General features: G+C 32.9%; 1 protein-coding gene across 1 annotated transcript in view; it reads right to left on the bottom strand.

The window, feature by feature from the left end:
• Window positions 1-10439: 10439 nt before the first annotated feature.
• LOC124370399 overlaps window positions 10440-21007 on the bottom strand; it is a 119088-nt gene continuing 108520 nt past the window's right edge. Inside the window, exon 6 of the mRNA XM_046828684.1 lies at window positions 10440-10526. Within this exon, the coding sequence (XP_046684640.1) occupies window positions 10440-10526 (87 nt within the window). The remainder of the gene's footprint in view (window positions 10527-21007) is intronic.

The following is a 21007-nucleotide window of genomic DNA, read 5'->3' as shown; positions in this document are numbered from 1 at the left end:
AAGTAAGAGCAAACCCGAGGGGCAGACTAAAAGTTCGTATGCCCAAAGTCGAAAATACTAAAAAAAGATTTTTTAATTGCCGTACAAAGATATGAGTCCCCAAAAATAAACATGATAGAAATACAGGGGCAGCAAAAAAGAAAGCCTACGATTCAAGCTTAGGGGTCTCAAACAACATATGGCTGCTAATTACATCATAACTTGAAATAAGTCTAAAGCCTTTTTTGGGACATAATAAACTCAGAAAAGCAAAGTAAGAAACAGAAAGAAATTCAACATGAAGAGGGGAATAGAAGGAAACATAACAGACAACCCCGCCGAAATAGCCGAACATTTAAAACCAATACTTTTCCCAAATGCAGTTTCCCACATTAGGCGAAAATGAGAACATCTGAAATACACCCCATAACTCACCCGTTTTGCTTCCACAAAGAGTTGTCTTCACAAATTTTTAAACACCAAAACTTTTTAAAGAAGTTTTGGGGAGTGATAGTTTCCCTGAAAACTAAATTATCATGTGGAATTGATGAAATTCCTTAAAAAATTAGTAAAAAACTGTCCCAAAAACTGCACCACCACTAGTTACCATAATAAATAATCTTTTTCCTCGGGCCCAGTTTCCACCCCCTTAAAAATATCAAAAATTCCCCAAAAGACAAAAAAGGTCCATCACTAAACCTGAAAATTACCGTCCCATTTCACTAATACCAACTTTCTCAAAAATAATGAAAAGGTAGACTCTCAAAATGTTAAACATTGGAAGATATAATTTTAATAACAAAGAACCAACATGGCTATCTCAAAGGACGATCCCCACCCAGCTGTCACTAATCTAATTGAATACGTCATAGATAAATTAGAAGACCACAAAACCGTATCAGCTGTCCTATTAGACTACGAAAGGCTTTCGTTTTTTCTAGTTCATGATTTATCTTAAAAAAGATTTCACCCCTAGGTTTTGGAGGTTTGGGCGAAAGTTTAGGTGATAGCTACCTGAAAGGACGCAAGAAAATAGTTGAGATTCAACAAAATGTAAATGGGAGTAAATGCGTGTATAGTCAAACAACTCACAGTAAGTAGGGGGAGTGCCTCAAGGCCGTTTTGGGCCCCCTTTTTGTTCATATTTTTTACAAACGATTTTCCAAGTTTTATCAATGACAATTCTGTAGAAACCATTTTGTATGCGACGAAAAAATTCTTTTGTTTACAAAAAAAACACACAAAATTAATTTTTATATTTATCAGCAACAGAAAAAAACTCCAATACTGCCTTCAAAACGATCTGGTATAAAACAATCCAAAAAACCCAGATAATTTTAGCAGAAGACAAGAGCAGATTCCAAAAATACCCAAAATTTTAGTTTAAAAAAAGGCAAAATGCTGCCTAACAAATTTAAAGCTGACCCCTCCTGCACAGATCCATATGCGATTGACCAAAAAACTTTCATTTGGGATTTAGTGGTAAAACGAATGAAGGGGATAGGAGGTTTGGAGACGGCAAGCAGCATACTATGCTGTAGTGGAGTCCCACCTCAGATATGGCTTAATTTCATGGGGAGGAACATCTGAAACCAATCTAAACAAAATCCGGGTATCCAAAAAAAAAGCTGAAGGGACTCTATAGCCTCCCCCCTAGGGAAAGCTGCAGAGAAGTTTAAATCCCTGCAGCTTTTACTGTCATAGCACTATACATCCATGCAGTCGTATCTACCCCAGCCAGTGGCCCTTTCCCTAGAAATGAAAATGCTCACTCATCCCACACCAGACGAGCAACGGACTAATTCCCCCTGTACACCACACATCGAATTCAGCAAAAAACCTTCTTACATTGGAGCAAAATCATTAATGCACTCCCACCAAATCTCAAGAAAAGAAAGGGAACGAATAAAAAAGACATTTTCGGACTGGCTGATGGAACACCTGTATTCATTGAAGGAGTTCTTCGTTTTTTATAAATACCATATCAATTTTTGTAAAGCAAGAAATATTAACTAAGTTTTTTTATTATATACATTGACGCAATTGTATTTCTTAAAAAAACAAAAAATAAAAAATATTGTCTTTGTCTATTGTAATTGTTTCAGTTTTAATATGCTTGATTTTCGAAAGACATGCGCGTATACATTATAAATTTTCTGACGTGCTCAAGTATTTCCTGTAAATTTTTTTTTTTTTTTTTTTTTTTTTTTTTGAAAATTTGTCCACGTTTTCCCTCCACACTGAAATAAAAAATTAACTAAATTTTTTCGTTTTAAAATTAATTTTCACAAATTTACGGGCCCCCCAAAGACGCTTTAGTCACTGAAATTTGCATCCGGCTCCCATACTATAAATAACTGACCTTTTTTAAAGATTCAGAAATAAAATGAAAAAAAAAGCCCATAAAAACAAAAAATTGCCCTTGGAAATGGTAATCTGTATTGGAATTCAAACCCAAAGATTAAACTGTACAGGAGAGATTCTGAACAAAAAAACGAGACTTGAAAGCAGCTTTCCCTTTTATGCCTCTTCAAGATTGACAGTTTTACCAGCTATTTTCCCATGATTGTGGCAGTAAAATGGGATAGCCCCATCAGTAATTTTATTTTCATGCAGGACAAAACAATCTGAGGAAGGGTACAGGTTTTATTTTAATTCATAATTTAATGTACACTTTAGTGCAGACCTCCATAAATGTGATCTTCCTACAAAAGGCACTTCCCAACTGGAAAACCATAGGTGCTGTGGGTATCAGTTTGTCAAGTTGACTAGAAAATTCTGTTGATTCACTGAAAAAAAAAAAAAAAAAAGCTCAAACTCACACGGCAAATTGCTCACGTGAAGTTCTAAATTTAAATCCAGTGGGGGTCGTTTCCTCTTTCCACATACAGCCCGGATTTTGGCCCCCAAGTGCTCCACTTGTTCTCAACAATGACACAATGACACAATTGATATAGAGTTGACCATTTAAAAATTTTATTGATCATACAACAATTTTATTTAGTAAACATTTTAGTAAAAGGGGCTGAAGTTGGGGGAAAAATCTTTTGTAAATTTTTCCTTTAAACTTTTGAAACAGTTAAAGTTAACTTTTTTTATAGTTTAAAAACAAAAAATTTTAAATTAAAAATATTACCTGTAACGGAATTTCAAAAAAAGCACATTTTTTTAAATCACTGCACATTTTCATTGGTTTCTTTAACAAACTCATTTTCAATTCCAAGATAAGCACTCTTTTTCAATTTAAATGATTTGTGCTGTGACTAAGAAGACGTTTTTTTGATCTAAAATTATTTTATTTCACAAAGATAACTCAGAAAATTTTATACAGTAGTTGGGTTTCTGCATACTTCAAATATTGGATTTTCAAGCTACACAAGCAGTGAGGGTTAAACCCGTTTCAGCTTGCCCTCAGCTGTTAATGATCAAATGGTGTACTTGGGAAACCCCTTGTTGTGCAGCAGAAACTTAAGACTTTCTCAGCACTAATTTGTGTTTCCATATTTTTTTTTTATAATGCTGACACGTATTTTATTTAAATAATACTTGCATTTTTCTTCTTTAAAAAAATACCTGATTTTTTTTATCCTTGGACGTTAAAAAAAAATTTTAGGATACTTTTCCCTTTAGTGACCAATGTACGAAAAAAAATCTCTTCTTCGGATGTTTAAAAAGAAGAAACAGTTAGGAAAGTGGAGTACCCTCGGGTAAAATAACTGATATAAAAAAATAACAACCCTGGTGGTAAAGTGTTCGATCAAAAAAAGAACTGGAAGAATACATTAAAATAAAAAATTAAATTTTTTAAAAAATTGATGATTTTAAATTTTTCCTCAAGAAAAAAAGTTTTGCTTTAGAAGCTGTAAGGGTGGAAAATCAACAAGTTTAAACTTTAGTATGAAGTTGAATGTTTGATTCTGTTTGTGAATTCCCTCTACCGCTTTTAAATATGGAAAACCATCTAAAAATTCAAAATAATGATATTTATCAGAAAAACTGCCTTCAACCAATTAGTTTAAATTCTTCATGATTTCCGCTGTGGAAACTCCTGTACAGTTTTCAAGTATTGAAACACAGACTGAAATTGAAGCTGTTTAAAAATGTTGTCTAGTTTCTGATGAGCTTGTTGAACGTAAAATGGCTCACTGACTTGACAATTCAGCCGTATTTTCAAATGTTAAATGTATAGGTTTCTGGATAAAAAAATCGGGCACGGCATCATAATCAATCCACTCATTGTTCATGACAAATAAAAAAATATTATGTCTTCCAAATTTTAATGCTAGTAACCACTTAATATAATGGAAAAAATGTTACTTCATTCTACCTATAAATTGACTCTGTTAATTTAACACAATCTGATAGTGGCTCACACTGGCAGTACACGTAGTATATGTTGGGTCTGAAACAAAAAATACTTTACATTTTGATACTCTTCTGGTACATTACAACCAAAAGTTCTGCTATCTCGGTTGCAAACAGGCTAAAACAACTTATTTAAACAAGACAATGCCAATCAATTTTTTAGATCTTGGTGGGCGCCGCAGACAGTCAAACAGTCATGATTGTGGAGTATTTATGTGCTGGACAGTGGAGTCAATTGTTTTACTAATAATGAATGACTTCGGGGGACACAAGAAATACTAGAGTTTATTCGAAAAAACTATTTTAACACAGTCGGACTTCATACAAAAAAAGCTCTCTTCTTGCCTAACGCATGATATACAACTTGTAATAAAATTCCAGTAACAATGCTGTTGTTTCATTAATGATGGCTAAAGTATGGTGAGTGTGAAAAAGAAAACAAATTTAAATCTGGAAGTGCAATTCAAAAACCAAGAGTTGTAAACCGTAATAAACCCCAAACTGAAAATGAATTTTCTCAGGGCATATTTTTCATAACATTAAAAAAACAAACAACTCTAAAACACACACAAAAATCTCAAAAAAGCCCAGTAGAATACAAAGTTTTAAAAACCAACGTTACATTTTGCTCTGGACAGCCAAGGTAAAAAATCCTTGCTCTAAAAATTACAGAATCTGTTGTGAAGGGAAGAGTAAATGCTTTTTTTGGCTATGTCAGAACAAACTACAACTCTTCTGCAAGTCATCGACTCAGCTAAAATTGATGAAGAAAGTAGCCCATTAGTAGTTCTTGGCGGAACTAATGATTAGTCTTAAAGAATACTTTAATGAATCTATGATGAGTTTAGAAAGTAATACTAAAAGTGCTTACTGGAAAAACAGACCTGTTTTCTTATGTTCTGTACCTAATAGGTACGGACAAATATGCTTAATGGTCCGGAAAACGGATCAATTACAAAAATGTAATTAAAAACTACATCATAGGTGATTAGCAGCCAAGGATTGATGGAGTTAATTATTAATTTTTTTTAAAATATCATTTGGTTCGACAAAACTAATTCTGTCCATGGTCTGCCACTTAATACTTTGGCAAGGCACAACTAAATTGGCTAGCATTATTTTAAAAAGCCCTTACTTGGTGGAACAGTCAAGAGATTTACATTTCATGTATGAGAGAGTTCAACCTCCAGTAAAAATTAATAGAAAGAAACATGGACTCGGAATAAATCTACTGAATCATAAAGACTGTTGAAAACAAAATGACGTTTGCACACTGTATTTCTGGCGACTTTGAGAATGAGACGGACAGATGACTGCTGGTTGTTGCAGTGTTTTTTCAAACACAAACAATTTGGAAAGTCCAACTTGCTTCAAACTGCCATAACCAGTCACCTTTGCTTATCAAACAATGTCCCTGTTGGTGCTGGGAATCTATTCATTGATTATCAAAGGCATAAATACAAAAAATAAACCACTACTTTTGGACTGATTATGATAAAGCTTTTGAGGATTTCTCAGTTGATTTTAAGAGAAGAGGTTTTTCAAGGCTTTTATGTTTACGGCTGTGGGTTGCGTTCGTGATAAAATATCCATAGAACATACTTTGTAACAAAAATAATGAAAATTTCATCACCATACTGGAGCTTCTGTGGACATCATTATTGTACAAACCAGTGGTCCACCAGAGTATTTATGGAATGGATTAACACATGATGAATTTATCACTGATTTAAAACTACAATATTTTGTCAAAGTATCAGGGCAAGCTACACCATCATCGTATGTTGTTGATCACATTGCAGCCTGAGACCTCTTCACTTCAAACACTGTCATCTACCATAACTACAAAACCTAGGACCACAAGGAGACAAGGAGATGGCCCTACATCAGGATCATCTTGGATTTCCAAATCAAAACAACACTTGGAAGCAGTGTCTGGTGTTGTGAAAAGTGAGTGTGAATCATGGGCAATTTGGTGTCAGTGATTTTTGTTCATCTTTTTCTAGGTTTAAACTAAACTTTTATGACAATGGAAAAATGTTCTGCATATAGATTATAATAGTTTGTATGTTTATTGATCTGGCTAATAATAATGCACTATTACAAGTTCAAATAACAGTATTCATTTTACACTATTCTGGAATGAAATAAACTACCATCATTTAAAAATATACTGATAACCAATATCAAATCTAAATTCCAAAAATAACAAAATTTTGACAACATTTTCAACTTTCAAACATTTAAAAAATAATACATCAAAATGTTTTCAACACTTATTCATCACGTATTTTTTTAAAACAAATAATATTAAAAATTAATTTAGAAGAAATCCAACAGATGTTTGAGTAGCTCAATATCTGAACATAAAAATGAACCTGAAGCAGAAATTCCTGTATCTAAATATTCCAAATTATAAAATTATGTTCATTTTTTACAAGGTCTATATCAGCTTGCGTGGTGGTGTATTGATCTTAGTTAGAAGTAACATTTAAAAGTTAAAAAAATTATTAATTACCTGATAGTCCAAGATCTTACAGCCTGAAAAAAGAATTTTGAAATGTTATTGCTTTATCAGAAAATTACTCGTTAAATATCATTTTCATTTATCTTTTTAGCATGTATTTATAGATCCCAACAGCAAGGAGGCTACTTGAATCTTTTCTAGCGTTGTACGTTGATTTGTTATGTAATTACATTAAATGATAAATTCATCAGAATATTATCATAGCCAGGAGATTTTAACATCAATGTGTTGAACAAAGACAATAAATATAGGTAACTTTGTTAGTATTTTAAATTCTTATAACTTAGTTTATAAAAGTAAATTTTATTACTAGTAGTTTACCGCTCCGAGTCAGAAAACCAGCATAGCATAACTCTCCTCACTAATATTACTAAACTAAGAAATTAAAAACTATCTGGCCTTTATAACATGTATATTCAGGACCATGATGGGGCAATTTTCGTTTGAAATTTTTGGTGTACAAAATACTCTTCTATTATCGGTGAAATAATAAGGTCATTGTAGAATAGTTTTCACAAAAAACTAACACAGATTTATTTTTAAGGCTATTGGCTAGTGAAAATTGGTTAGACTGTTTAACAGTGCTAGAGTTTAGAAACTAAGTTTGATGTTTTTTTTACTCAATATTTGTTCATCAATGGTTTTTTGAAAATTAGCTTTCCTAAATTATTATCTGTTGAATAAAAGATGTAATAAACCTAAAATAGTTGGATATTCAGATGATGTAAAGATTAAAAAGAGAAAGAAAAATTGCGCAATTGGAGGAAAATAACATACGGGTTTGGTAAAACTAAATGATTTAAAAACAATTAATTAAGCCAACTTAAAATTGAAAATAAAATTCAAATAAAAACAACAAATAAAAATAAAAATTAAAATAAAAATAATATAAAATGGTTTGGTTTTTTTTTGACAAGTAAAATTAAGAAATCTTACAAAATAAGTCGCAAATCATAACTTGGAAAAAAATTATCAAATCTCTGAAATCAATCAATGGCGGCCAAGATCACTGATAACATACCATTTATGTCCGGGATGGCACATTCCATATCAAGACCCAATTCTCTGTTAGGTAATTAATATTTAATGATTTTTTTATAAATGGTTGTTGTGTGCTTCCAAATATTCAGAAAGATTTTGGTTAATCAAATCGAGTCGATGAAAAACCCAATTTTTTCCTCAAAGCACTTCCAATTTTTTTCAAATTTAAAGATGTTGATGAAAGAATTTTAAAAGCGATTGTACATGGCTTTTTGAAATACAAATTCTACAACAGGAATTGATGATTTTACCAATCACTTCTCATTTTAAACAGAGTTCTTTTCCGCTAATCTCCAAACCATTAACCCACACATAATACAATTTCCATCATTAATATCTGGCTTTTTCCCATCCAAAATTAATAAAATTGCTAAAGTTGTTCCACTTCTATAAAAAGGGGGATTTAAATAGTCAACAAGTTTACAGACCTCGATATCGTATTATTACCTGTGTTTTCTAAAAATTTTTGAAAAAGTAGTCATATAATCAACTTTTGCATTACCTGGAAAGTAATCACATAATTGGATGATTCATGGCAACAATGGTTTCCGACCACAAAAATCTACTCGATAAACTGCTGGTGTTAATTTCATTGAATTAATAATAGATTTGGTTGACAGGAATGAAAAAGTCATTGGAATCTTCCTTGACTATTCCAAAGATTTGACAGTGTGTCACACGATGAATTACTTAAGGTACTTTACAATTTAAATATTAAGAGTAAGGAACATGAATGGTTCAAATCATATTTAAAAAACCGACAACAATGTATTCAAATTCAAAATAGTTTTAGTTATTTAAACAGCAAATATTAAATATACACAAATTTTTATTCAATCTTCAAACTATAAAACATGGTGTCCCACAGGGATCTATACTTGGCCCTCTTCTATTTCTTTGCTATTTAAGGGGGTTTCCGGGTGTGATACAGGTGGATGGTCAGTGTGCCTCTACGCTGATGATACCAAACATCACAATTTCAGGTAAAAGTCAAGAAGAAATTGAGCTTAAATCATCTCTAAGTCTTAACAACTGTAAAAGAATATTTCAGACACTAAAATCTCCTAATAAATATAATAAATCAAATTTTATTTCATTCTGTACAAAACAAACTAGATCAAAATTAAAGCCAAATATTTATCTAGAAAATTTCAAAACTGAATCAAGTAGAAAATTCAAAATTTCTTGGACTAATATTGGACCAACACTTATGTTGGGATAAAACATGTTGACCATGTAGTAAATAAAATGTCCTCTTGGTCTATACGCTCTACGACAAATGTCAAGGGTATGTAATATTGAAACCTTGAAAAATATTTATTTTACACTAATCAATTCAACACATGTCTTATGGTATAAGCATGTATGGAGCTACAACAACAAAAAACTCTAGACGAATTCTTCACACCAACAAAAAAAAGCTATTAGAATAATGTTAAATTTGGAACGGAAATGAATCTGTCAAACAGCATTTTTCTAAATTAAGAATCCTTACTGTATATGGTCTATATATATTTTTCAAACTATAATGCTTGTGAAATCAAATGAAGATAGTATACCTAAATTAGGAGCAAATCATGATTATAACACTCGCCATAGAAATTATCCATCAATCCCAAAAACATAACTTAGAACTTTTTAATAAAAAAACCACTGCTATAGGATCCAAATTCTTGTTATTTCTTCCAAAAACATTTCTAAAAATTTCACAAATTAGCATATTTAAAACAAGTTAAAGTCATTTTTAATTGAAAAATCAGTATACTCATTTAAAGAATATTTTGAGGTAACTTAGTTCATCCAAAAATTTAGTAGTTGATATGACATATTGTAAATAGTAGCAGAATTGTAAAATCATTTCAATGACATTTTTGAGGCAAACTGCTTTATTTAAATCAATAAATGGATATTGTAATGTAATGGTTGACGCTATTCTGTATTTATACTGTATGTGTACTTTGTATGAGTCTTGAATAAAGTTGAATTGAATTGAATGAAGAAGTGGCTGGCCAACGCAGCGCTTTGACGACGTCACAGAGCTGCAAGCAAGAAAGTGACAAAAACTGGTTGAAGACACAGGCGGCAGAATTTTATGAGGAAGGCATTGTCAAGCTCATCCATCGATATGATCTGCCTAAATTTGAATGGCGACTATTTTGAAAAGTAGTATTTAAGTGTGGCTTTCAAATGTATAATAAAAAATTTTTTTTTTCCTATACTTTGTTAATTTTTAATTACAAAACGTAATCTACTTTCCGAACAGCCCTCGTAATTATCAATTCATATATTAATACTAATTGTAATAGTATTGTAATTATAACAGGAAATAAACTGTCTTTTCAATTTCAATTCAGATATGATGCAGACTAGCGATTACTCTATTAAACGAGTTGCTGCTTTTTAAAATGGCGAACAGAGTAAACAATTAAATCTAATCACAAGATGCCAAAAAAAAAATAAAAATACCTGAAGCACATGTCAGAAACTGCATATCATCACAGTTCCATACGACAGAAACAGTTTGATTTCAGGCAGTTCTGGATCCTGAGCCATCTGGTATGGTGTCAGCAGTCAGTATGGGCTCGTCCACTCCCCAATCCTCTCCGTCAGCCATCTACATATAAATCAAATCAAATAATTACAGTAAAACAATTGAAACTATATATATTTATTTAAGATATATAATAAATATATATATATATAAGATATTTAACGGATAATTTACATCTTTTGAGTAGAATATTAACATTTCAAGGCAATTATTCTCTAATTTAAATCTTTCCAAACAAATTAAGTGCAATAGCTATTGTGTTATATTATTACCTTAAACTGACCGGTAATTTCTTTACATTTGCACAAGCTTTTTGGAAAAAATTGTTGTAACAAACAATAACAAACATTCATTTTTTGTAATAAATTAAAGAAATATGCATATTTTTTAGTGAAAATATAAAACACAATAAGACTATATTTTTAAATGTGTTAGTACAAATTTATTTTTAAAACTTTTCGAGTTTTCATACAAAAATTGTACATATGTATTGTTTTAATACCTATAACGCAGGAAAGGCTATGCAATTATAAACATAATTCACTTATAGTATTATACTTTTCCACAAAAAACTAAGGTCAACAATGGATTGTCAAACCTTTATGCACTTGGCACCAATAAAAAAAAGTTTGTTGCTATAGAAACATCCAGATTTAAAATCAATATTACGCCACTAATAATAAAATAATAATTTTACACTGTTTTATGATTTGTATTTACATTAAAAAATGTATGCAAAAAAGTAAACAGTGCTTAGGAAAAACTTTTTAACAAAAACACGCCAAAGGAGACTTTTCAAAAAAAGTAATATGTACAGCTTTACAATTTTTTTCTTGACGTCTCCTAGCAATCAACAGATGTCCTCTCAACTGCACCTGCCCCTTCACCGTTGGACGTTGACGTTAAGTAATACATCACTAACAAACAGCAAAACAGGTTCAAGTTTTGTTTTAAAATAGTGAATTGTACACTATGTCCCAAAAAATACTAAGCAACAGTTAAATTTAGATAGTATTTAGCATCACATTATGGTAGGGTTTATGAAATTATAAGTTATTTAATTTTACTTGTATATATTACATGTACCATTATTGTTTGCTCTAACGTCTTAACCTCAAAACATAACTACAAAAAAGCAGCAGCTTTATATCACATTTATATGTACAGTACAGAGAAAGCTTAGCGTGATGAATGGTACCTAGACACAAATTAGGATATTATAAAGCAAAGAATATTTAGAACATGCTATGCATCCACATCCACCATCAAGGATTGTTCTGCCAAATAACATTATTTCGAACCATGCAATATAATTATCTCTGCATAGTAGTTGATAGAAAACTATCCATCACCACAACACTGTGAACCCTAGTTACTGTATTTTTCAACAGATACAAACCCTCCGCTCAGGAACTTAATCGTGGAAGAATCACTTGAAAACACTTTCCCTCATCGTGGACTGGCCATGGCACCATTTTCTGGCATCGCACAACCCACTCAAATAACATCATGTGATTTTTTCTTTGAGGATATGTTTAAGACCAAGTTTATATACCTTAAATAAAAGTGTAAAACATTCAAGATTTGAGACTAAGAATTAGCAAGGCTTTGTCAAACATTAATGACTAAATGTGTAATCATGTGTAAGCAGAGTAAGACTGCAAGTTGATTGTCTTTTCCCAACAATGGAAACACAATGGACTGCTTGTCATTGATTTGGGAATTCAAAATATTTGTCTTAGTGTCGTATAAATGTATATTTAGAATATATTATCTTAATTATTATTTAACAGAATAGACTAAATTAGTATTTTATTATTTTTAGAGTTGTAGAAACCAAACTAAACAAGAATGGTTGAAAGAGGATCTGAAATCACTAAACATGGAAAGCAAGTTTTAGGAAGGGTGCACATCAGTCTGGAAAATCGTATCTAAACAGAAAAGGTAAACATGTGAAACCCAAAGGCCGTCAACTAAATGCAAGTATAGGTGCCAAAACAGAATATCGGAAGATGAGGGTACATTTGTTTATGACTCTTTTTATTCTTTGCCATCTTTAACAGAAAAATAAACATTTCATTATTAGCACTAGTGAACTTTTATCACAGCAAAACTTAAAAGAAAAAGCCGTCAATTAGGAGATCTAAAACAATTAGCCGTCAATTAGGAGATCTAAAAAATCAGAAAATGTTTGCTTACAACTCAGGTTTCAAAAAGAAACAAACATCAAAAAGACAATATTCCTTTAAATAAATATTTTACCATCAAAGGTGAAAAAATACAAGTCTGTAAAACATTTTTATATATCAACATTAGGAACATCTCAGAAACCAGTTATACACAGCACATAATAGTAAGGATGTTGCAACAAACACAGTACTCCAGAGGTTAGAGTAATTTATAGTAGATGTAGGCCAAGAAGGAGAAGTTAATTCAGCCAGAGGACCATATTAAGTGATTCCATGAAATTGAATCGCACTATTGTAGGGCGGAATACAAAAAGACTTAATCTAGAATCAGACCTAAGTGTTTCAAAACAGTGTAAAGTTAAAGGTATCATTCTTGTTACAAAATCTGAACTACAAAATTTTTGCCACGGAATTCAATTTAGGATTTCATGTACTCAAATTAGATTGGTGTGATCTTTGTGAAAAGTTTAAATTAGCACGCCAGACCGACACTAACTGAAGAGAGTAAATGAAGATTATGAAAGGCAGCAGTTTTTGAAAACTAAAAATGAGAAACGCCCAAAAAAAAAGAAGTAAAAGTACTCCAGTTATTTTTGTAGACCTACAAAATGTAATCCTGACTCCTCATACTGAAATAAGCTCTTTATTTTATCTAGGAAAAATAAACATGTACAATCTAACTGCACACTTTTCAGTAACAAAAAATGTATTACACACAGGTATCAAAACTGCACTGGCCGTTCAGGTAATGACTTACCAAGTGCATTTAGAAAAACATTAGATTGTGTTATTGATGAGAACAATGTAACAGAGTAGATGTTTGGTCCAATTCTTGTATTCCTCAGAATCACAATTCTATCGTGTCTAACGCTATTCAAGACTGCCTACGAGACAAACATCTTTGAAAATAAAATATTCTTTGTTAAGACATTCTTGCGGTGCAAGAGGTTGGCTGTGTGCACAGTTGCATAGAGAGGGCCAAGTCAAAAACTGAATTTTTACTCCCCAATTGGACTGATTTGGCTATGAAAGCAAATAAATCAATACAATCCTTACTGGATAATTCAATTAAAACCTAGTGATTTTAAAGATTATGCAAGCACATCTAAACTTTTTAACTACAAGATTATTCCCATATTACTAAAGTAGCTTACCTGGAATTTTCACAAACCCTTCAACTTGTCTTTTTTTAAACAAATCATGACCCTTAACAGCCAGTGAACTGTTCTAACAAAAGTATGATTGTACACCAACAAGAAAGAGTAAAACTATCAAAACTTTTTCAGGAAATGGTGAATGAACGAATGCATTTTTTTTATTTCCCCAATATATGTACAATATTGCAATCTTTACAACTAAACTAATAGTAGGGGAGCCCAAGCGGGGATTTTTCGCGTTACTAGAGCGCGTCATAAAATTATATGGGGAGAAATGTCGTACTCCGTAATGTACCCCTAGCACATATGAAACCTTTAATATAGGGGTCTGCGTTGAGGGCAGACCGTCAGACTAGTAGAAAAAAATCGATCCTCAGAAAAACTTGTGGGCGTCAGATAAATACAAAGTAAGTTAAGTACATGTAGAACGGTGTAGATTTCAATAACCTGACGATTAAAGCGTAGTATAAGGAAATAGGCAAGTCACAAAGGTGTAAAAAAAATAATGTTACCTCAAAACTACTCAAGCGCGATTGAATTTTTTTTATTTTGAAGGAAATCTTTTAAGAATTGCGGACAAAATATAATCTGACGATTTTCATGGGGTGAGGTAGCTAAAACCATAAATAAAGGGTGGAGCGTACAGCCGCTGAGAACTGTATATTTCCCACTCTGCGCCTCTCTTTCCTTCTCACTCTTTCTCTGTCTTTCACTCTCTCGCACCATCTGCACACTACCATATACCGCCATAATGCCATCTCAGATGATCACAATAACAACATGTTTTTTTAGAAGTATATTTTTTATTTATTTATTTGATTGTTTAATGCAATAAGTTTTATATACATTACAATAATGAGTGATATAAGTGTGAAATGTGTATTTTTGTGGAAAAGAAACATGTGAAATTTTTTTTTTTTTTCAAATGGTCAGATGAACAATATTCCTCCACATTATTGTCAGATTATCATTTAGAATGGTCAGGACATCGAATTGAACCGCCTGTATAAATATCTGACGTGCTCGAGTATTTTAAGAACCGCATTTTTTTACATTTTCACAAATCTGTCATGACTTTCGATCACGTCCAAATCTTCAGTCATTTAAATAGGATACTTTTTTTAGTTTACTTAACATTCCCTCTGAATATCTGGCACGCTCAAATAACTTTTTTTTCCTTTTTTCTATCCCTTTTTATGGCCACCGTCCACCGTTATAAAAAAACAGTATTTTCAATTACCAAACCTACTTTTCTACTTCTCTGAAAATAACCTAAACAACTCAGTACAATTAATTTTTTTCCCAGATCCCGAAAATGGCATCAAACAATGGTACTTTGTATGATGTGGGCGTTATAGTTTTCGCCAAAATAAGGAGGCCATCCTTACTGGCCAGCAGTTATACAAGACATTTTAAAAATTGACAATATCACTAAATACAGTGTCACATTCTTTGGAGACAATACTAACTGCCTCCATTAAACAAAGCGACATGTGCCTGTATGCAGAATATAATTTAATTCATGGAAAGCCAAAAACGGACAATTTCAAAAATAAAAAGTTTAACGAGGCCCTTAGAGAAGCAGAACAAGTTTTTAAAACCTCTCTTCTAAGTAAACCTCTAATAGACAACAGCCAAAATAAATCACCAGGTTGCGAAGAACTAGACCTCAGTAATACTGCACAAAGAGTTGAAGGTAGCTCCAGAACAAATGAGAGTTTTAATACAAGAGCTAGAGATGTTAAACAATAGCAAGGATTTAGTTGAGGTTGTCCATACTAAGATACAACATTTTAATGACGTTGACGACCTAGAAACTTCCCTGACACTGGCCGCCGAAGCAGGCAATGCCCTACTAGCGGAAAAAAACTGTAAACTTAAGCAGGACCTGAATTCTCTAACTCTAAGGAACTTCAAACTGGCACAACAGATAACCGATCAACACACTCTGTCAGAGCTAACCTATCAAGCAAAGATAAAAGAACTAGAAGCTCAAAATGAAGCACCGTACACAGCCGACCGAAACACCCTGCTAGCTGAAAAATTGACCGAAGTTGAAAACCAACTCTCGAAAGAAAAAGCAGCTACAGGCTGCTCTAGAAAACACCTTTGAAGAACAAGACCTAAGTAAAAAAAAAATAATATGCAGACTTGAAGAGAAAATTAAGCAGCTCGAAAATACCATTAAAAATGCTACAGAGTAGAACAGATAACAGTGGCTGCACTGAAATCAAAGTTAATGCCATCGACCTCCGAAACCCAAACAAACAACCCTAATATCACTAAACAAAGAGACACACTACAAATTATGATCAAAAAACTGACCAAACTTAAGTGCAGACAGGACCACCTAGAATCAACAGTGAAGATTTTTCAAAATAATTCCTATGCAACGTGACCTGCATGACCAAACTAATACAACACCTGCAAAGCCTACTAGTAGAACACCTTTGTTTAAGCAATTTCAAACACCAAACCGCTTGAATAGGGCTGTGAAAAATTCAAGTTCAAAGAAAGGAAATTATTTTAGTGTCTCTCTAACAGATAGCCAAAAATAAAGAATTACAAGAACAAAGACAGATGGACACAGACCCCGAAAAAAACAATAGTTCGTGCAAACATAAAAACTTTCGGTAACTTTTGAGTACATAGCAAACCCCCAATGACAGCAACTCTACTTATAGACAAAACTTTTGAAGATTTTTTGAAAGAACAATATGGAGAAAATCTTAAGAAAAACAAACAGCTCACCAGATGAACAGCATGACCAAGACTCCATTAACTAGCACTCCTTCAGATATCGTTCCTGGAAATACTTCAAATACTTTTTTAGAAATTATACAAGAAAGCCACAAAACACCTCTTAAAGAAAACAAGGAAAAAACCTATCACCATCTTTCATCAGAACATTCCAAGGACTATCAAAAAAAGGTGGAAAGAATAAACCATCTATTGAGTGACCTACATCCAACCATATTAATACTTACTGAAACATGGATTAAACTCAGATAAACTATTACTCACTAAGATTAGTGGTTACAATTTAATTACACACTACAGTAGAAAAGAACCATAGATTGGGAGGAGTTGCAATCTACATTAAGGAAACAGAAACTGCAAAAACAGAAGCAATCAACATGGCAAACAGTTGTCAAGAAACTAGTATGCAAAGCTGCATTAAACAAAGATAAAAATCAAGAAAAAAAACTCCTCTACATTCTAGGGGTTTATTGGGACACCAGGAGGACAAGCTAATGTAGCTATCAAACATTATATCAGATATACTTACCTCATTTACAAGCTGAGGCAAACTTCTTATCTTAATGGGCGAACATCAACATAGACAGGCTAACTGTTTAACACGAATAATACTATTTTTCGAAGATTAACTGCTGGTTTTTGGAGTCAGGCGGCTTCCCCTTCCAGCGACAAGAATTACTAATCATTCTACAACATCAATAGACTGCATCTGTACCAACATAACCTGAAGATGCAGTCGACTTTTCAGTGATCCAAGGTGGAATGTCGGATCACACTGGCCAAATCTGTTCTATTGCAGTGGAAAGAGAAGTCTTCCCTACAAAAAGAAGCTTACACAAAAAAGAATTTTCTCAATAAAAAAACTCTTAATAGCTTAAAACAGGAATTCGAAATGGAAAAGTGGGAACTGGTACACAATGCCCCTGATGTTGAAGAGGCATACAGAACATTTCAGACAACTGTCAGACAAATATTGGGACCATATATGCCCTAGCAAAAAAGTAAGAGCAAAGCCGAGGGGCAGACTAAAAGTTCAGTATGACCAAGAGTCGAAAATTACTAAAAGAAGATTTTCTAATTGCCTTACAAAGATATGAGCTCACCAGAAATGAACATGATAGAACATACATGGCAGCAAAAAAGAAAGCCTACGATCTCAAGCTTAGGAGTCCTCAAACAACATATGGCTGCTAACTACATCACTAACTCTGGACAATAAGTTCTAAAGCCGTTTGGGACATAATAAACTCAGAAAAGCAAAGTAAGCAACAGAAAGAAAATTCAACACCTGAAGATGGAGATAGAAGGAAACATAACAGACAACCCCGCCGAAAATAGCCGAACAACATTTCAACCAATACTTTTCCAAATAGCAGATTCCACATTAGGCGAAAATAGAGAACATCTGAAATACACAGCCATAACTCATCCGATTTTGCTTCCACAAAGAAATTGTCTATTCACTAATTTTAAACACCAACAACTGTTAAAGAAGTCTTGGGAGTGATAGCTTCCCTGAAAACTAAAATTATCATGTGGAATTGATGAAAATTCCTTCAAAATTAGTAAAACACTGTACCAAACAACTAGCACCACCACTGGTTACCATAATAAATCAAATCGTTTTCCTCAGGCCAGTTTCCATCCCCCTTAAAAAATATCAAAAATATACCCAAAGCACAAAAAAGGATCCATCACTAAACCTGAAAATTACCGTCCCATTTCACTAATACCAACTTTCTCAAAAAATAATAGAAAAGGTAGCACTCTCAAGAATGTTACAACCATCTGGGACAGATATAATTCTAATAACAAAGAACCAACATGGCTATCTCAAAGGACGATCCACCACCACAGCTGTCACTAATCTAATTGAATACGTCATAGATAAATTAGAAGACCACAAACAACGTATCAGCTGTCCTATTAGACTACAGTAAGGCTTTCGATTGTCTAGATCATGATCTTATCTTGAAAAAGATTTCAGCCCTAGGTTTTGGAGGCTTGGCGAAAGATTAGGTGACTAGCTACCTGAAAGGACGCAAGTAAATAGTTGAGATTTCAACAAAAATGTAAATGGGAGTAAATGCGTGTATAGATCAAGACAACTCACAGTAAGTAGAGGAGTGCCTCAAGGCTCAGTTTTAGGCCCCTTTTTTGTTCATACTTTTTACAAACGATTTTCCAAGTTTTATCAATGACAATTCTGTAGAAACCATTATGTATGCAGACGACACAATTCTTTTGTTTACAAATAACACAGCACAAAATCTAATTTTGAATATTTCATCAGCAAACAGAAAAATCACTCCAATACTGCCTTCAAAACGATCTGGTCATAAATCAATCCAAAAACCACCCAGATCAATTTTAGCAGAAGACAAGAGCAGATTCCAAAAATACCTAATAATTTTTAGTTTGAAAAAAAGGCAAAACTGCTAGGCCTAACAATTAATGCTGACCTCCTCCTGCACAGATCACATATGCGATCTGACCAAAAAACTTTCATTCTGGCATTTATGTGGTTTAAAGCGAATGAAGTGGATAGGAGGTTTGGAGACGGACAAAGACAGCATACTATGCTGTAGTGGAGTCCCACCTCAGATATGGCTTAATTTCATGGGGAGGAAACATCTGAAAACCAATCTCAACAAAATCCTGGTACTCCAGAAAAAAAGCTGTAAGGGCACTCTATAGCCTCAGCCCTAGGGAAAGCTGCAGAGAAGCTTTCAAATCCCTGCAGCTTCTTACTGTCATAGCACTATAACATCCATGCAGTCGTCATCTACACCAGCCAGATGGACCTTCCTAGAAATGAAAATGCTCACTCATACCACACCAGACGAGCAACGGACTACATTCTCCCTGTACACCACACATCGCAATTCAGCAAAAAACCTTCTTACATTGGACGCAAAATCATTAATGCACTACCACCAAATCTCAAGAACAAGAAAGGGGAACGAACTGAAAAGACATTTTCGAGACTGGCTGATGGAACGCCTGTATATTCATTGAAGGAGTTCTTCGATTTTCTATTAAATACCATATCAATATTTGTAAAGCAAGAAATATTAATCTAAGTTTTTGTTATTATATACTATTGACGCAATTGTATTTCTTAAAGAAACAGACAAATAAAGAATATTGTCTATTGTCTATTGTAATTGCTCTTCAGATTAATATCGCTTGATTATCAGAAAGACATAGCGCGTATACATTATGAATTTCTGACGTGCTCAAGTATTTTCCATGTAAATGTTTTTTTTTTTTTTTTTTTTTTTTTTTTTTTTTTTTTTTTGAAAATTTGTCTACGCTTTCCTCCACACTGAAATAAAAAACTTAACATAAACTTTTTTTCGTTTTAAAACTTAATCTTCACAATCTTACAGGCCCCCATGACGCTTTAGTCACTGCAAATTTAGCATCCCGGCTCCCTTACTATAAATAACTGACCATTTTTAAGATTACAGAAATAAAATGAAGAAAAAGCACCATAAAACAAAAAATTGCCCTTGGAAATGGTACATCTGTATTGGAATTCAAATCCAAAGTATTAAACTGTACAGGAGAGATCTCTGAACAAAAAAACGAGACTTGAAAGCAGCTTTCCCTTTTATGCCTCTTCAAGATTGACAGTTTTACACAGCTATATTCCATGATTGTTGCAGTACATTGGGGACTAGTCCATTAGTAATTTATTTTCATGTAGGAACAAACAATCTGAGGAAGGGTACAGGTATTATTTTAAATTCATAATTTACATGTACACATAGTGCAGAACCTCCATGAATGTGACTCTTCCTACAAAAGGCACTTGCCAACTGGTAACCACTAGGTGCATGTAGTATCAGTTTGTCAAAGTTGAGCTAGAAAATTCCTGTTGATTCATGATAACGCTCGACCTCACACGGCAAATTGCTCACGTGAAGTTCTCGAATCATTCCAGTGGGGGTCGTTTCCTCATCCACCATACAGCCCGGATCTTGCACCAAGTGACTACCACTTGTTCTCAACAATGACACACATGACACACATATGATATAGAGTTGACCAGTTAAAATTACTTGTATCATACAACAATTTTATTTAGTGAACATTTTAGTAAAACAGTGCTGAAGTTGTGGGAAAATCTGTGGTAAAGTATCCTTAACTTTGAAACAGTTAAAAGTTAACATTTATTATAGTTTCAAACAAATAATTAATTATAAATATTTACTCTGGTAACAGAATTTCTAAAAAGCACATGTTTTTATCACTGCACATTTTCATTTGTTTCTTTACAAAACTCATTTTCAATTCCAAGATAAGCACTCTTTTTTCAATAAGTATTTGTGACTGTGACCTAAGAAGACGTTTTGTGATCTAAAATTATTTTATTTCACAAAGATAAACTCAGAAATTTGACTACAGTAGTTGTTTCCTGCAATACTTCAAC

This window comes from Homalodisca vitripennis, unplaced genomic scaffold (assembly GCF_021130785.1).
Source record: "Homalodisca vitripennis isolate AUS2020 unplaced genomic scaffold, UT_GWSS_2.1 ScUCBcl_149;HRSCAF=1392, whole genome shotgun sequence".
Lineage (NCBI taxonomy): Eukaryota > Metazoa > Arthropoda > Insecta > Hemiptera > Cicadellidae > Homalodisca > Homalodisca vitripennis.
Note: the sequence above shows the minus strand (reverse complement) of the source record. Positions and strands in the feature narration are given on the sequence as shown.